General features: G+C 40.5%; 1 protein-coding gene across 1 annotated transcript in view; it reads left to right on the top strand.

The window, feature by feature from the left end:
• The window catches only part of LOC115426869 (protocadherin-1-like), a 348,451-nt gene that overhangs the window by 40,489 nt on the left and 288,872 nt on the right, over window positions 1-19,090 (top strand). The window contains exon 3 of the mRNA XM_030145099.1: window positions 3,411-5,591. Coding sequence (XP_030000959.1) covers window positions 3,411-5,591 — 2,181 coding nt within the window. The remainder of the gene's footprint in view (window positions 1-3,410; window positions 5,592-19,090) is intronic.

A 19,090-nucleotide genomic window follows, 5' to 3' on the forward strand; every position in this document is an offset into this window, starting at 1 on the left:
AGAACAAAACAGAACATTACAGAACATTACAGAACAAAACAGAACAAAACAGAACATTACAGAACATTACAGAACAAAACAGAACAACACAGAACAAAACAGAACAAAACAGAACATTACAGAACATTACAGAACAAAACAGAACAAAACAGAACATTACAGAACAAAACAGAACATTACAGAACAAAACAGAACAAAACAGAACATTACAGAACATTACAGAACATTACAGAACAAAACAGAACAACACAGAACAAAACAGAACATTACAGAACAAAACAGAACAAAACAGAACATTACAGAACATTACAGAACAAAACAGAACAAAACAGAACATTACAGAACATTACAGAACAACACAACATTATAGAACATTAGAGAATAAAACAGAACATTACAGAACATTACAGAACATTATAGAAGAACACAGAACGTTAAAATAGTGCATCCTCACAGGACAGGAACATGAACAGGCCCAGACCCACTGTGACCCCAGACCCACTGTGACCCCAGACCCACTGTGACCCACTGTGACCCCAGACCCACTGTGACCCCAGACCCACTGTGACCCACTGTGACCCCAGACCCACTGTGACCCCAGACCCACTGTGACCCCCCCCCCCATGGCACCCACTGTTTAGGGCATCAGTCACTGCATCTCCTCCAAGTACTTCCTCATTGTTTGTTTTTGAAGCCTTCTTTTAAACTCAAACATCTTTGTGCTCTTGTACTTCCTCTGCTAACCCTTCCACAGTTCTACTGCCCTTATTCAGATGCAGTGATTTTAAAGTCGTTCTGGCTTTTGCTTGGCCCAGTTTATTAAGACCTCTGAGACTGAATTCATGTTGAGAATCTGTCTTTAAATACTTTTTGAATATTACCTGGAAGACGTTTAGTTGATCCCTAAACATGAGCTGTGCTGTTTTGGAATGTGCCAACTCTATTCATTGTAAGTCTTTCCATTTGAAGGTGCGAGTGAACAGCGGTGTGGTTCGGACATGTGTCAGCTCATCAGCAGAGGACACGGCCTACCCCGAACACAGCCCACTGAATCAGAATTGATCTTTGTAACTCGTAAACATTTCCCTGGAAGTCTCAGTTACACTTTAATGATTATTTAGATTCTTCGACCGCAGCTCCATCGCTAATGCAACGCCATAAAGTCCGGCCCTTTTGCGACGGTCCTGATGGGGAGGAGAGCGTGGAGCATAATAGACCATCAAACGCTGAGTGCATACGCCCACACAACAACATCCACCATCCGGCGGCCGTGCGGCGGGTCATTGGCATCTAATGGGCCAATGAGTGAATGTTAATGTTCCTCTCATTATCAGAAAAGCTGCGGCTCCTCGGGGCCCATTAGAGACCGGAGAGGACACGCCGGCATCGGCCACCGCCGGCTCCGCGCGCCCAAACCCAAAGTAAACGGCGCTAATTAGTCAATTAGAAGGTACAAGCAGTCAGCACAAGATCACTTAGGACCGAGCCCTTCAACGCCTCGCTATCTGCAGCCGCTAATACTTTTTAATTGCGTTCGTTGGACGCCGCAGACGCCGTTTGGTGAATGTAGGTCGTGTGTAGTTGTAAATGAACTAGTTGTTGAACAGCTGATGTAAATGTCCCAGGTGCTGCTGCTGCTGCTTCAGCGTTTCCGCCGCTTTCACCTGGGACTTACAGTCACATAATTAGACGCTTTAAATTTTAAGGCCATTATTCCTTTAAAGCACCGCTGGATCGCCGCCAAGCCGGCACTCTGGGAAATAATCCCCCTAAAATGTTAAGTCCTAAAAATATGGGGCGAGGTTGTTTCAGACCGCTCACGTAAACAACTTAAATCATCTGAGCCAAGGTTACAGATGTTCAAAAGCGTGGCGTGGTTCAGGATGTGCACTTGTACTCCAGTCCAGTTCAGAGTGAGGACAGCCATGCGCACCGCTGTTCTGCAGCCTTTTGTTCACATGTGGGCCACGTCAGCCGCACGTTTGGAAATTCAACCGTCAACTCTCATGGTTTAGAAACTCAAACCTGCAAAAGCTGGACTAAAATGACCGTTAACCTGAAATATTTACTCATTTTACATCTTTAAGGAACATTTTAAACAAAACCAAAAAAAGCAGATGATGACACAAGGAAATGCTATATACATGTTTTTCATATTTATGTATTGGCATATTTTACATGTCTGTCAATCATCTGTATCAAACTTGAATGATTTTGAAACTGCACCTGGCAAAAGTTGGACTTTTTTTTTGTTTTGTTAAATTGACTGTTTACCTGAAATATTTGCTCATTTTACATCTTTAAAGTGTCAGGTCTAAGACATGTTGACATTTCTAGCTGTAAAAATAAAACTTGCATCTGGATAAACACTTTTTCATGGGTTAAAAGCTACAAAATCATCAGTGTAATGACGTAAATTAACAGTTTGTCTTCCTTGTCTACTCTTCAATTCACATTTGACCCAAATAGGATCCAATAATAAACATCAAACTCATGTTTTAGGAACTGAAACCTGCAAAAGTTGGACTTTTTTTGGTGAAATTGACTGTTTACTGGAAATATTTGCTCATTTTACATCTTTAAATGTCATGCCTGACATTTGTAGCTGTAAAAATGTAAATTGCATCGGTGTAAACAGTTTTTTTATGGCTATAAAACTGAAAGAGCAGTTTGTCTTCTTTATCTACTGACTGACTGTTTACCTGAAATATTTGCCAATTTTGCATCTTTATAGTAAAATTTTAAACAAAATAAACCATGACATAGCAAATAAATGCTGTTTATATATTTTTTGGCATATTCTACTCATCTGTCAATCATCTGTATCAAACTTTAATGGTTTCGAAGCTGCCGCCTGAAAGCTTTGGTTGTATTCGAGAACATTTGGCTTCTTTCCACTGAGTTATTTTAGCTCCGTCATTTATTATTTAACACATCTTGTATTTTCACATCAATACAATACAGCATCAAGTATTCCAGTGTTGGATAAAATATGGATTTAATTGGTTTCGTTCAGTTTATGGTTGATCATCGATGGTAAGACGGTGGAAAATCCAGATAATTGCTTCCTCTGGAGCTTTTTCTTAATCAACAAAAAGTCCAAATGCACTTTGTTTGTTGGGACGTATTGACTGATCATTTGTCTCTACAGTCTTTACCAACCACTGAGCTTCGATTTATTTCTTCATTTGTGTTTTTGAACAAATGCAAGCTGTACTGTTTGTTTTGCACTGTTGTCAGTGTGGGTTTACACTTGAACACTGACAGAAATCTCTTAATTTGATCCTAGAATAATGATTTATGTAGCATTTCCACTCCAGTAAACCTGTGAATGATCTGGTTGTTCGTACAGAATCGTTCAGAACGTTGATATGAGTCCGATGTTCATAATTCTGTTTCTCGTCTTTCAGGTCAGAGCTTATGACGCCGATACCGGTGCCAACGGAGAGATCGACTACAGCCTCCAAGCGTCCGACATCGTCCAGAGGCTTCTGCGCATCGACCGATCCACCGGCATCATTTACGTCAAAGGCCTGGTGGACCGCGAGGAGGACAACTTCCTCAAGTTCTTTGTCTCCGCCAAAGATCGCGGTCCCAACTCCAAGAGCTCCAAAGTCGTTGTGACGGTCAACATCAAGGACCAGAATGACAACGCTCCGGCTATCGAGATCCGAGGCATTGGCCTGGTGACACACCATAACGGCGTGGCCAACATCTCCGAGGACATGCCCATCGGTACCCCGGTGGCTCTGGTCCAAGTGTCGGATCGTGACGAGGGTGAAAACGCGGTGGTGACCTGCGTTGTTGCCGGTGACGTCCCATTTCAGCTCCGACCTGCTAGCGAGTCCGCCAACGACAGGAAGAGGAAGTACTTCCTGCAGACAACTACCCTACTGGATTACGAACGTGTGAAGGATTACAGGATTGAAATCGTCGCAGTGGATTCTGGGAACCCCGCCCTGTCTAGCACCAACTCCCTCAAAGTTCAGGTCACCGACATAAATGACAACGCTCCGTCCTTTTCCCCCACTGTACTCGAGGTAGACTTCGCGGAGGGAAACCAACCAGGTGACAAAGTGTTGGATGTGGCGGCCTCGGATGCAGACAGTGGCACCAACGCAGAGCTAGCTTATAGCATCATCGAGCTCTCTGCGAAAAAGCTGTTTGACATCGATACCAACTCTGGAGAGGTTCGTGTGAAGAACCTGCTGGACCGAGAGGAAACGGAGCGCTACGAGTTTCGTGTGGCGGCAGCAGACAAAGGTGTGCCAAGTAAAACCGGCACTGCTACGGTGGTGGTCAACGTTCTGGATCGCAATGACAACGACCCCAAGTTCATGCTGAGCAGTTACAGCTTCTCTGTGATCGAGAACATGCCTCCACTCAATCCCGTCGGTGTGGTAACGGTCACAGATACAGATAAAGGCGAGAACGCCAGAGTGACGCTGTCAGTCGAACCAGACAATGGCAAGTTTTTTATCCAGAATGGTACGGGGACCATCCTGTCCAGCATCTCCTTTGACCGTGAGAAGGAAAGCACCTACACCTTCCGCCTGAAAGCTGTGGACTCCGGTAATCCACCCCGTTCATCTTACGCAGGCGTCACAATCAACGTCTTGGATGAGAATGACAACGCCCCCTACGTCACCAAACCGTCCAACTCGTCCTACACGTATCTCACACCGGTCACTCCACCAGACACACGGGTGGGGGTTGTAGAGGCTGAGGACATTGATTCTGGACCCAATGCTGATCTGACCTACACCATTGCAGGCGGAAACCCTTATGGGCTCTTCCACATCTCACCAACAAGTGGGGAGATAACTTTGGCGCAGGAATTCACCGGTAAACACAACGGGCTGCACCGTCTTGTAGTTCGAGTCAGTGATAAAGGCAAACCTCAGCGCCACACCACTGCCCTGGTTCATGTTTTTGTCAACGACACCAAGTCCAACGCCTCCCTGATCGAGGCTCTGGTCGGACACAGCCTCTACACCCCACTGGACAGAGACATTGCCGGAGATCCCAACTATATTCTCGCGCAACGAAGCAACATTTTGTACGGCAGCTTGGCAGGGATCGCCGGAGTTATCCTGGTCATCGTAGCCGTGGTGGTGATCCGACACCGGCTGCAGAAAGACACCAAGAGTGGCTACCAGGCCGGCAAAAAGGAAAGCAAGGACCTGTACGCTCCCAAGCAAGGTCCTAAAAACGGCAAAGGGAAAAAGACCAAGAAGGGAAAGGCGCCCAAACCGGCCAAACCGCTGGAGGAGGACGAGGAGGCCAGTTTGCAGAAAGGCCTCAAGTTCAACCTCATCAACGACAACGTCAACGACAGTCCCAGAATCCACCTGCCCCTTAACTACCCACCGGGAAGCCCCGATCTGGGCCGCCACTACCGCTCCAATTCCCCGCTGCCCTCCATCCAGCTTCAGCCACAGTCCCCCTCCGCCTCAAAGAAGCACCAGGCCGTTCAGGACCTCCCCGCCACCAACACCTTTGTGGGGACGGGCGACAACAACTCCACGGGCTCTGACCAATATTCGGATTACAGCTACAAGGCCAACCCGCCCAAATACAGCAACAAACAGGTAGGAGACTACGCAAACACGGCAATGTACCACAAGAACATCTATTGGACCAACCAGGTGTGGTAGTCATGCTGGGACTGGTTTGGCACAGCCGATATCCTTCCACCAAAGCTGCACTGATTCCCCTGCACAGCACCCACCTCCAGTCGGCTGTCTCTCCCCTTTTGTTCTTTTGGTTTGCTTTGGTTCTGTTCACCATTTCTGTTCCGTTCATTGTTTGGTTTTCACCTCGACATGGACACCACAATTAAGTCATGAAGGATTACATGAGGGATAGACCAAATATGGGCTTACCAATATTTATCGACGGATATTTGGAGCTTTAACTGAACTCTGAAGGATGTTTTTGCAATGTTTGTGTTGATTTTTTTTGTGTTGTTAATGTTCCTCAATCAAATAGAAAATGTTAACTACAACAAATCTGATTTGCATTATGAAAATTGATGATTTCAAGGGAAGCAGATGTTGGATGTCCTGTACAAACACAAACCCCATATTGGTCTATCCTCGGCTTCAATGTGAGTTTCATTTATTTCATGTGTTTATTTTCACCTTTTCACCGTGGGGTTTTTACAAAGGAAGTTTTGAGTTTTATTTTTATTATTATTATTATTCACAAGATTTTGGACTTTTCAGTTCTTTTGTGCGACCATTGAAAGGTTCACGCTGACATCCTCATTAAGTCTGAATGTTTTTTTTTTCTTTTTTTCTTCTCTGAAAAGCTGACTCGAGGTTTAAAGCTGCTCTTTATGGCCGGATCAGCTTGTTGAAGTGTGACAAAGAGTGACTGTGAATTCCTGACTTACTTTTTTTTTTTTCCCCGTAGTTTTATTGTTTCTGGGCTTTCTTTGGCCAGGAACTAGCCTGGGCTGGAGCAGCACTTTAGAGTGTTTCCATCCAGTTCGGACCAATTTAAGGTAATTTCAGTTCGGTCAGGGAGCCAAGAAGAAGTGAAGGAAGAAAGAAGGGGTGGGGGTGGGGGTGTACAAAGCCACTACATACACTATGAAGGAAAAAGGTACACTACGACTAAATCCAACCGTTTCTTCACCTCTGCTCCTGCTGTCAGGTCAGCTGAAATACGACTTTTAATTTTACCGTGTTCCCAATCACGGGGGCTAAAAAGTCAATTGTTTGCACAGATTAATGGCAGGTAATTTTCCAGGCGCCCGCTTTCGCCTTCCTTTACCCAGAGTGCCTTGCTCTATTCTATTTAATGGACAAAAATAAGATGATCTTGGGGTGGGGGGTGGGGTCATTAACCATGTGATCGTGACGAGCTTTCACGGCCGATGGACTTATTACAAACGGTCACAGTGGAGACAATCAAGGCATGGTAGCGATGTGCAGACTGTACATATTTGTGAATGACTTGTTGAATATTTGGTTTTGTTTGTGCTCTTTTCTTTTTTCTTTTAATCATCTGCTGTTTCTGTTGCGACATTCCTGTGTGTGGTGTGTATGTGCTAACAAGGGCATTCTCATTGTTCCTGCATTTACTGACTTGTGTTCACCTTGTACCAAAGACTCACACGTGCACATACTCGAGTATTTACGTCGAGCGTCATGGATACCAAGCTCAGACTGTGTCGGCGCTTGTTCTCTCGGTCGCTCTAACAGTTCCTGCTGATGTTCGCAGGCTGCTAGCGCCCCCGCCGGGTTAATATTTAGCCCGTTAACACCCTACCCGCAGGCGTCACACTTCACCCTGCTTCGGATTTTACCGCCACATATCGACTGTGTTCCATCACACCTGCTCAGTCATGGACTCTTGTCTGGGGAAAGAAATGTACAGTGTTCCTTTGTTTTGTTTGTTTTTTACGGCTAAAAGCAGATTTTATTTCAATAAACATGTTGCTTAAATGTTAAAAAACCAAAAAGTGGAGCTTTCTGTGAATTCACTGAGTGGCTGAAGTGGGGCATGCTGGGAAAAACACGGTGGAGAGAGGTACAGTATTTCATTTTCATTTCCATTGTCCACACGTGGGGAGAAAATGTATTTAGAGTGCAGAGAAGGCACTGCGTTTGGTCCACGTTTAATTAAAATTCTGTGTTTTTTAAGTGATTCCTGCAGTGATCCGACCGGGAGGATTGGTGTTGGCAGTAAAGTTCAATATTCCCAACAGAAGAACTGAACTGAGGGGACTGTAGAGCAGGATGTGTTCACGATTGGGTCGATTGCCATGAAATTCAGTGCAGAGAATAAGCCAATAAGTCACATTTTATGCCTATAATAACTTGTCCGGAACAGACAGCATGGGTGGGTCAGCCACAAAGAAGAGAAGCACTTTAACCCTCTGTTAACAGCTGGTTTCATCTGCTGTTTGCATCACATGGTTCTGTTGTCTGTGGGATTCAAAGGTCTGACTGTAGAATTCACTCATTTGTCTGTGCTTCATTTTTTTTACACATTTTTATACAGTTGCAGATTGAGTTTGTGGCAGATCTGCACAGGTGTCAAACATGCGGCCTGGGTCCAAAACCGGCCCGCTGACCATCAAACTCTAAAATAATATCATAATTAGAGCTGCGACCGATTAATCAAAGTGATCCAAACAAAGTCATTCAGCCTCCATTCTCCTGCATCTTCAGCTTTGTTTTCTTCATTTCACTGCTGTTAAACATTGGTTCCACCGTTGTGTTTCACACGGACACTTATTGTGACGCACAAACAAGCTTCAATTCAGGAAAATTGTAATGGAATATTTCCCTTCAATCAGTTCAATTTGATTGATCAAATCATGAATTTTTCCATTCACCTCAAGCACCGAATCGATTAATCGGTTTCAGCTCTAATCATAATAACCTGTAAATAATGACAACACCACTTTTAAAATTTGATTTAGTGCAAAAAATATTAAATTATAAAAATATTTACAATAACAAACTATCCTTTAACAATAAAATGTGAATAACCTGAACAAATATGAACAAGCTGAAATGTCTGAAGTGCAGTTTTAATAATTTTCTGCCTGTTACTAAAAGTTTTGTGCCTTTTGTAGATCTGATCTGTAATGCATGTGTACTGTATAGAAATATAAATGATAATTCAAGCCATAATATTGATAAAATTGTACTTACATTTCTTAACAAATTTCATTGTTTTCAGGTTACTGACATCCTTTTAGTTTGGATAGTTTGTAAATGTAAATGTTGGCAGAACTGAATGTTATTTTTTGCACTAAAACAGTTTGGAGTTGTTATTATTTATTGGCTCTCATGCTATTATTGGACTGGTCCAGCCCACTGCAGATTAAATGTAGCTGAATGAGTTTGACACCACTGGGTTACAGGATCCCCTCACAAGTAAATTGGACATTTTTTTTCAATAAAATGTGTAATTTCACATCATTTTAGACAATTATTGGGGCAGACATTTATTAACTGTGTGCAATAATGTGGAAAAGCTACAGCTGCTATTAACCTAAAAATCTTCAAAAATCAAAGTCCTGGTATTAAATCTGTTAGTTTTGATGCTTCCCACATGGATTTTTACTCTGCTTTGGATTAGATGGAGCCCAGAATAGCACCTAAGCCTTATAATGGAAGGGAAACCCTGCATCAGGTTTGTTAAATGAATAGTGTTTGCTGTCCTTTTGAAATGACATTTGCATTTTTTATCAAAAATACGTCTGAATGTGGGCGAAAATGTCAAATGAATAAGAAAAATTACATTATTTCATGGGACTTGACTTCAGTAAGTCTGCAGATTATTTATGAAAACGACATTACATTGCATCTATTTACTATTAAATAAATCTAATGTAAAATGAATCCAATCTAAATGTGTTTAAGCAAGTTTGATACTGGTGCAAAGTGTTCATAGACACAACACTGATATTTTTACCATTATTCCAAATATAGTCTGTTAAAGTGGATTTAAAACAACAAAAACTAATGTATGCAAGTCATTTATCAGTACAGGACACACATTTATTAGCGTAACATCATTAACACAAGTAAAAACCAAATAAATTAACTTACATAATGTATTGTAGTACATATTCTCTAAATAATCTGTAATATTTAGGTTTAATATTTACCAAATGCCTACATACGATCATACAGTGTACGGTTTATGTTACAGTAAAAAAAAAATAAGCATAAACGTGTCTTCTCCTCCAGTTTTGGAAATCACGGTCGATGTTAAACTTAATTTTCTTTGGCATTTAATGCCTTAAATCTAACTCAAACCCTCTTTCATCCTCTTAAAGGTCAGCGTTCGACTCTGACACCATGAAAACAGAGACTTTCTCTGCAAACGCACAGACATAAGACCAGCACATGAGGAAAAATGCACAAATTATACATGAAAAATGTCTAAAAAATCAAACCGTGATTAAATTAGATGGAAAAAGAAACTGAAATTGCAGTTCAGCCAGTGTTACTGCGTACATAATAGCTCCTAAGGCTGAGTAAATAGTGGATTTCTGTTCTTTAGATGTAGATTTAATGACAAATAAGACATGTTTAGCAAATTCTTAGAACATGTCCATAAGGAGTGAAACACTGAAACTAGACATTTATGATCAAATTAACCAGAAAACACCTGAAATTCAATCATCATTCCACCATCTGAGTTTCCTGCACAAATCCAACATAAAATCCTTTCAACTTTAAAGAAACAATGACTGAAAAGCAAGGTTCTTATCGTTAACGAAAACTAACGAAATCACCAAAACAAAATTGTAAAAAAACATTTTCGTTAATGGAAATAAATAAAAACTAGAAATAAAAGAAAAAACCATAACTAACTGAAACTGTATTGTGTGTTTACAAAGCTAACTAAAACAGATACAAATTATGGGGAAAATTCCCTTCGTTTTCGTCTTTGTCAATGTTGGATTGATACGAAAGCAATTTATTTCGCTCTAGCAATTGTGGCTAGCGGCACCATCCGACACTTTTTGCTCCGTCACTTGTGTTCACTTGTGGTTTCCAGTCGTCTTCTGGTCCCCACTCTACCTGGAAACATGGAGACTAAAGCAGCAGAGTCCTGTCTGGGATTGATTTGAATAGGAGCACAGAGAAGAAGAGAAAAGAGACCACTGAACTACAACTGAACTACAACTGAACTACAACTGAACTACAACTGAACTACAACTGAACTATAACTGAACTACAACTGAACTACAACTAAACTACAACTGAACTACAACTGAACTACAACTAAACTACAGCTGAACTACAACTAAACTACAACTGAACTACAACTGAACTACAACTGAACTACAACTGAACTACAACTAAACTACAACTGAACTACAACTGAACTACAACTGAACTACAACTGAACTACAACTACAACTAAACTACAACTGAACTATAACTGAACTACAACTGAACTACAACTGAACTACAACTGAACTACAACTAAACTACAACTAAACTACAACTGAACTACAACTGAACTACAACTAAACTACAACTGAACTACAACTAAACTACAACTGAACTAAAACTAAACTACAACTGAACTACAACTAAACTACAACTGAACTACAACTGAACTACAACTGAACTACAACTGAACTACAACTAAACTACAACTGAACTACAACTGAACTACAACTGAACTACAACTGAACTACAGCTAAACTACAACTGAACTACAACTACAACTGAACTACAACTGAACTACGACTGAACTACGACTGAACTACGACTGAACTACAGCTGAACTACAACTGAACTACAACTGAACTACGACTGAACTACGACTGAACTACAGCTGAACTACAGCTGAACTACAACTAAAACTAAACTACAACTAAACTAAATATTTAGAAAAAAATTTAAACTAATAAAAACTATCAAACCTACTCTAAAACGAATTAAAATGAACTGAATTAAAGAAAAAAAAGTCCAAACTAAATAAAACTAAACTGTCATGAAAAATCCAAAACTCTTAGAACCTTGCTTCAGGGTCGCATTCAGTTCAGACTCAAAACTGAACCAAAGTGGTAAAATTATAAAACAGCGATGATTCAATCTGATAAAAAACAAAAATTATACATAAAACGGTGCTTATTCTGACGGTAAAACAGACAAATTTTGCACAACACGACCAAAAAAACCACCATTATACGCCTCAGCTGCACTAAAGGTTCTGGAATTATTTCTGATTTAACATGAATGTGAGGACAATCAGACGCAGGACGATGAAACCAGAGTCTGACGTCACTTTAAAGTGGAAGAACATGCCTTTTCACCAGTGGGTTAATGGGCGTAAAGTCAGGACCAGGACAGAACACACTCTGCTCCAAAATAACTCCTGTGAATATATTTTCTCTCCATTGGAGCGCCTCACTGTGTTTGTGTGTCCTTGGTTGTGTGTATTTCCAGCCGCCCACACACACACACACACACACACACACACACACACACACACACACACACTGTGGACTTTGAACCTGCAGCACAAAGACATCAGAGCAGGTGCCAGAGCATGAGGTCAAAGGTAAACATTCACTCACAGACACTTATTAGCAGCCAAGAATGTAAAGGGGACAGGTTAATGAGGTCCTACCCTCACCCCCCCACACAACCCCCCCCCACTCCTCTCTGTTTCATCTCCCAAGCCCCGCCCCCTCAGTCTGGACGCTGCATTAACAGTCCGACCGCGTCCTTCCTGCTTTTTACGCTGACCAAGTCTGCCGTCTCTATGGTAACACAATGACTAGTGTGTGTGTGTGTGTGTGTGTGTGTGTGTGTGTGTGTGTGTGTGTGCTGACTCATAGTACTGCCCCCCCCCTCAGTGCCTCCAGTCCAGCACAATCCCTCCTTCTATGGAAGCTCTGCCCTTTGACTGAACAGACGGCTGTGTTGCGTTTGCGTTTACATAAGCGCTCAGCTGATGGCTCCTCCTCCTCAGACTCCGTTCACACATTCAACACCAGCGTCCACTTGGATTTTCATGCAAACAATCCCAGGAAATGTCAACACGCTGTAGTTCGACAACAATTCTGCATTTAGCGCAACATGCATCTCATTTACAAACTACCTCTGTTCAGTCCTTCTACCTGGGAACTACTTTTCATAGCATGACGTATCCCTCCGCCAGGGGTGTAGTGGGCCTGGACCAGTAAAATAATTACACTGAAACTGAAATAAAATAAATTATAGTCCCAATTTTTCTCTTTTAATGTGAAAAAAGTACAATTCCAACATGAAACTGTGAATAACCCTAGTAAAATAATAACACTAGTTTAACGTATAAAGAGCCACTGGTGACCAAAACCATCTACTGATCTGAAATAACCTCCAAACCACTAAAGCTAGTAACACATGACAAGACCTGGGGTCAAATACAGTTCTTCATCTGTTCATGGTCATCAGATATGACCATATTTGGACATTCAGAGGCTCCCAGTTTTTGTCTTCCAATGTGAACAAAGTCCAGTTCCAGGACGAAAATGTGAAACACTGATCAGGTTTCCTTCAACACGTCCGATGATTCTAATAGTTTGTGCAGTTTTTTGTTTCTGATCAGAAACTCTGCATTTGTGCATCAGTTTGGATCATGTTATCATTTATAACAACATCTATTCAACACTAGTCCAGAAAAAACCTGAAATCCAACATGTTCCACTAATGCTGCAGGTTAACACGGACTAAAACTGCACTTTTTAGTTTGGACAGACACTGAAGTACTGTTGTAAAATACTGTAATTCCACTGATGAAAAGGTCTGACAGCGCAGCTGTTCATTCCTTTTAATGTCACAAACTGGGATTCCACTGAAAACTGGATCCGAACACTAATGACCATCAGTCCAGTCCAGCAGAAGCTTCTGTTGAACCCACTGACCTCTGCATTTGTGCACCAGTTTGGACCAGACGAACACATCAACCACAAAAACTACCAACCAAGCACCAGAAATGAACCAAATAATCAACAAATTGGACAAAAATGATGAAAATGATCAGCTTTCATTCAACACAGGTCACATGTTTCTAATAGTTTGTGCAGTTTTTTGTTTGTGATCAGAAACTCTGCATTTGTGCACCAGTTTGGACCAGATTATCATTTATAAGGACAATATCTATTCAACACTAGATTAGATCAGATTACATTAGATTAGATTACATTACATTAGATTACAGTACATTACAATTGATTAGATTACATTAGATTACACTGGATTACATTACATTAAATTACATTGGATTAGATAGGACTTTACTGATCCTTCCTCAGGACATTGAGGTTCCAACAGCAGCACAACAACAAATGTACACACAAGAAATACCACAAGAAAAAAAAAACAAAAAAAAAACCACAGTAATGATTAAAAAAAAAAAACAGTAGTAAAAAAAATGCAGTTGTACATTTGAAAGTACGAACAGAAACAAGTTGCAAAGTAGTAATAATAACAATATTAATGAGTAGCTTTTTATGTTATAATGTAATACTATAGTATGCACAGTGTGTGTGTGTGTGTGTGTGTGGGTTTATATATAATTGAATAATCACAGAATAAAAGAATATGATAAATAATAGATAAATAATAAAACTAGTCCAGTTTTGTTGTGAATCTAAAACTCTTGAACATGTTCCACAAATGCTGCAGGTTCATCTGAACTAAACCTGGAGGAACTTAAACCTAAACCTGAGCCTAAACCTGAGCCTAAACCTGAGCCTAAACCTGAGCCTAAACCTGAGCCTAAACCTGAGCCTTTTCTCAGTTTTGGTTTTTTTCTACATGTGTTTTATTTGCTGTTGAATCTGTCGTGGTATTAAAATAATCTGTGCTCCGTCTGCAGGACTTCCATCTGTCTGCACCACTGCAGAACCAGAACTGGGTCTGGGGTCCAGTCTGCGTACGGTGTCGTACTCATACTCATACTCATACTCGTGCTCGTACTCGTACTCGTGCTCGTGCTCGTGCTCGTACTCATACTCGTGCTCGTACTCGTGCTCGTGCTCGTGCTCGTGCTCGTGCTCGTGCTCGTACTCGTGCTCGTGCTCGTGCTCGTACTCGTACTCGTGCTCGTACTCGTACTCGTACCCCACACCTTCCTCTTCATACTCTGATGACAGACTCTCTGCTCGGCTCCATTTTTAGCCTCTGTGCTGAAATTACAGTCATTTTCTGTCAGAAAAGCCTGCGCCGCTGCCTAATGGCTGCCATTACGGCTCCTTTTCATGACGGCCGAGGCGAAGCGCAGACAGACAGGAAGTGCCGTTGAACACGCCGCCGCGGTGCCTGTCAAACAGCGGTGAGGCCGTTGAAGGACCGAACACACCGGCTTTAAATCAGCCACAGAAACAGGAAATGGACCGTAAGGCCTGCACAGTCCAGTCCTTCTGGGTGTTTACGGGCCTCTGGGCCCACTTCCACTGGATCAGACAGAATGAGGAGCATCTGGTGACACCTGCAAAACAGCCAGACCTTAAATACATGTACCAGGGTGTCAAACACAAGGCCCACGGCCCAAAACAGGCCCCCTAAGGTTCCAATGGGGACCACAGGATGGATCTGCAAAGGGTAAAAATAACACTGAAGATAAGGTAAGGTAAGATAAGGTAGGGTTAGATAAGGTAAGGTAAAGCAGGGTAAGATAAGGTAAGGTTAGGTAAGATAAAGTAGGGTAATGTATTGTAAGGTAGGGTTAAGTAGGGTAAGAAAAGATAAGGTAAGGTAGGGTGGGGTAAGGTAAAGTAAGATAAGATAAGGTTAGATAAGGTAAGGTAAAGTCAGGTAAGATAAGATTTTATTGGGAATCAAAGGGTTCAAATAGTTTTATCGTCATGTGTTGAGTAAATAAACAGGTTTTTCTGTACGATGTGAATCTTTTCTCGTCCACACTGAGTACAAACAGAAATGAACATAAGTATAAACACTGAAATAGAGTCATTTAAGTAGGAAATGAAAACAAACAAAACAAAGTGGCATTTAAGAATGGCATGAGAGTGAGCAGAAAACAATAAAAAAAAATATAAACTACTATTACGAAGAGAAAAATATAGATTTACATAAATGTGCAATATACGGGTAATGGTACAAAACTACTGTCAGACATGAACAGTGTAATCTCTATAAATATGCAGATTTCACAGCATATACAGTACAATAAACAAGTACAGAGAAAAAGGACAGACAGACAAATGATGAATGAAATACAGAGAAAAGTCAGATCCTCACAAACTCTGGTCTGTTTAAACCCTTTAACCCCTGATTCACAAAAACACCCAAAGTGATCCAAAAAAATTAACAAAAATGAATAATAAAGCAACAAAATGATAAGTAACATAAACAAAGTAGGCACAAACTGAAGAAAATGGAAGAAAAAAATAATAGAGTAAAAACAAAATGTAGAAAAATAATTGAAATGAACAAGTGAATGAACGAAAACAAATAAGAATTTATAAAAATAAATAAATAAATAATATGAAAAATGCGCCAAAGCTTGACCAAAAAAAGCAGTTCTATGGTTAAAACTCTGTAAAAACATTTAATTTTTTTTTTTTTTAAATGAAAGAAAGTCACCACAGCACTGGAAACAACAGTCAAAATAAAGAGGAAAACTGTAAAAAAAAACAAACAAACAAAAAAAACCTATTTTATAGTGAGTCAGTGTTTTAGCCCCCATTCCACAGGGGGCGGGGCATGTACTGAGCATGCTCAGATGTGCATGGAAAAAACAAGGTCTATTCTATTAGGACAACTGGAAATGTTTGTTATTGATCAAACAGTTGAATGTACATGAATATTTAAAATAAACCGTCTGTTCAGATGATCACCACAGACACGCCAGGAGTTAAAGGGTTAAAGGTTGTTTTTTTTTCGGAGCAGAAATACGACAGTCCTCCTACACTGAGTGGTCTGGGCGTGGGCGGGGCAGGGCTTCGTCTGGTCCAGAATGTTTTCACAGGTTGGAACAGGTACGACGGCGACATGGAGGTCTGTCTGTCAGAGCGCAGGGGGCGGGGCCACCTGTCCACAAAGGGGCTTTTGTGTACGTAACGCACACACATTCCTGAACGCACACATCACTCAGCACGACGTAATCCACTGAGAAATGTATGTGTGTGTGTGTGTGTGTGTTTCTATAGGCGTGTGTTGTGTACATATACCAACCGTCAGGTGAGGGGGCGGGGCTTATGCACAGGTAGAGCCAGAGGCTGCGACCACACTGAAGACGCCTCAGGTGGAGACGGTTGTGCAGAGTCTGGAACAGGAGCCGGCACACGGAGATGAACGCACCATACACTAAAGAAAAAACCAACAGCTGTAACGGAGACGATGCATTCACCAGCCGACGTTCAAGTCTGGTTTTTCACAGGAGAGTTCACGAACTGAAACAGGTTCAACAGGCTGTAAATGACAGAGCGCCGGAAACTCCAGACCACAGTAAACGCAGCAAAAACAAAAACAGTCGTACTTTTATTTGAGGAACTCCAACAGAAGTCATTGTGTTTCCAGTAACAGGACTAAAAAAACTCACATTTATAAGACAAACTACGATGAATCTGCAACGAAAACCTTAAAAAATATAGGATTTAATCGTAAAATATTGGCAAAAATACAGCGGAATATAAATGTATGATAGTGGATCCAGGAAATATTAAAGTAAAAGACGTTTTAAGGTCTCTGTAACTGAGGATTTGTGTAACATTTAAAGAAATCTGTGCAAATTTACTGAGAAAGTGTCATTTTTGGAAACAAAACCTCAAAGATTTATGACAAAAATACTGACAATTCATGTGGAAAATCTGAAATAAGTAGAAACTGTGTAACAAATAAATACAACTTACTTAATTTAATGTCCAAGTTTCTTCTTGTAAACGTACTACTTTGTCCTCAAAGTGTATTGAAGATTATTTTTCCATGGTTTTAATGTAAAAAATATGGACATTTGTCCTTTCTCACTTGATTTTTTTCATTTATTTTATTGTATTTGATGTAAACTTACCCCCGTATATCATCAAACAGTTGTGAAATGTAAGTATAGTTAAGTAATTTTAAGGACAATGGTATTTATACATGATTTTAACAAAAGTTTATACATATTTATATGTAAAGATTAACAGAAATGATGAGGAATATGAGCTGAATGAGAACATGAACAGTTTCATAAAACAATCATGAAAATGATGATGATTAAACTTAAAGACTTTTTACAGTCACTTTAACTGAAGATTTGTGGAACATTTAAAGAAATCTGTCAAAATTTACTGAGAAAATGTTGATTTTTGAGACAAAACTTCATACATTTATGACAAAAATACTGATAATTCATGAGGAAAAACTTAAATAAACAGGAAATCATGTTACAAATAAATATAACTGTCTGCTTTAATGTCCAAGTTTCTTCTTGTAAATTTACTACATTGTCCTTAAAGGATGTTAAAGATTATTTTCCCTGTAATAGTTCTGATTTAACCTAAAAAACACTGATATTTGTCTATTCCCACTTGATTTTTTTCATTTATTTTATTGTATTTGATGTAAAATTTCCCCCATATATTGTCAAATAATTGTGAAAATGTAAGTAAAGTTCAGTAAAATAGTATTTATACATAATTCAGCGTTTGTGTGTATATATAAATAGATAAGTCCACCTTTAGTAGACCCTCCTGTATGAGCAGTTTCCCATTCGACATAAGTGACTTCATTTCTTTTCTGGCAGACTGTGAATGCAAACGAGCTGCAGCCGCTGATAAAAGCCGTTCAAAGTTCAACTGTAAACTAATAACAGCTCCGTCCTCATTACTGACCATTAAAAGAAACAGGAAACAGGAAGCGTCCGCCGCGCAGCAATCATGTAAACACGGTTTTTAATTGGATTTATGCAGACGCAGAGTGGAAGGAGTCATCTGAGCCGGAGGTCATTGTGCCAGCTCCGAATGATCCCATCTGACTCGATTATGAGCATCGGCTGGACACGCTTCACCGTCCTGTCCGCACATTGAATTCAATGATTCAGGGCACTACATTACCCATGAGCCTCAGCGCCTGGCCGGGCTTTCAACTCGGGTCAGCGGTGGAGATGTGACCGGACACTCGGAACGAAGATAAAGACTCGACTCTTTGACTTGTTCAAGATTGAAAATAATATAATGAGTTAAAGATGTTGAACTATAGCGTCTAAACCACGGGAGGAATTCAGTCTGGTAACCATGGATACGGAGAGAAAAGTAGGTCCGATACATGTGGTAGCAAAAGTATGACAAAATATACACCAGCACGTCAACTGGTACCAAGAACTAGCGCTAATTCGACTGTAAAACCAACTAAAAAGTCAGAAAGTCATAGTTAAAGTCACATATATATATTTTAAACATATATTTATTCTTTTATTTTTTTATTCATAATGTGAACTTTATTTGTGCTCGTCTTTGTCTCGTTCAGTGAGTTTTACCAAACTACCTCCAAAAAATGAACAAGAAATGAATAAAATAATCAATAGAATTAACAAAAATGTCCAAAACTTTACCCACACTGACCACATTAACACAAATGGATCATGAGAAATGAAGAGAATGAACAAAACA

This window comes from Sphaeramia orbicularis, chromosome 10 (genome assembly GCF_902148855.1).
Source record: "Sphaeramia orbicularis chromosome 10, fSphaOr1.1, whole genome shotgun sequence".
In the NCBI taxonomy this organism is placed as follows: domain Eukaryota; kingdom Metazoa; phylum Chordata; class Actinopteri; order Kurtiformes; family Apogonidae; genus Sphaeramia; species Sphaeramia orbicularis.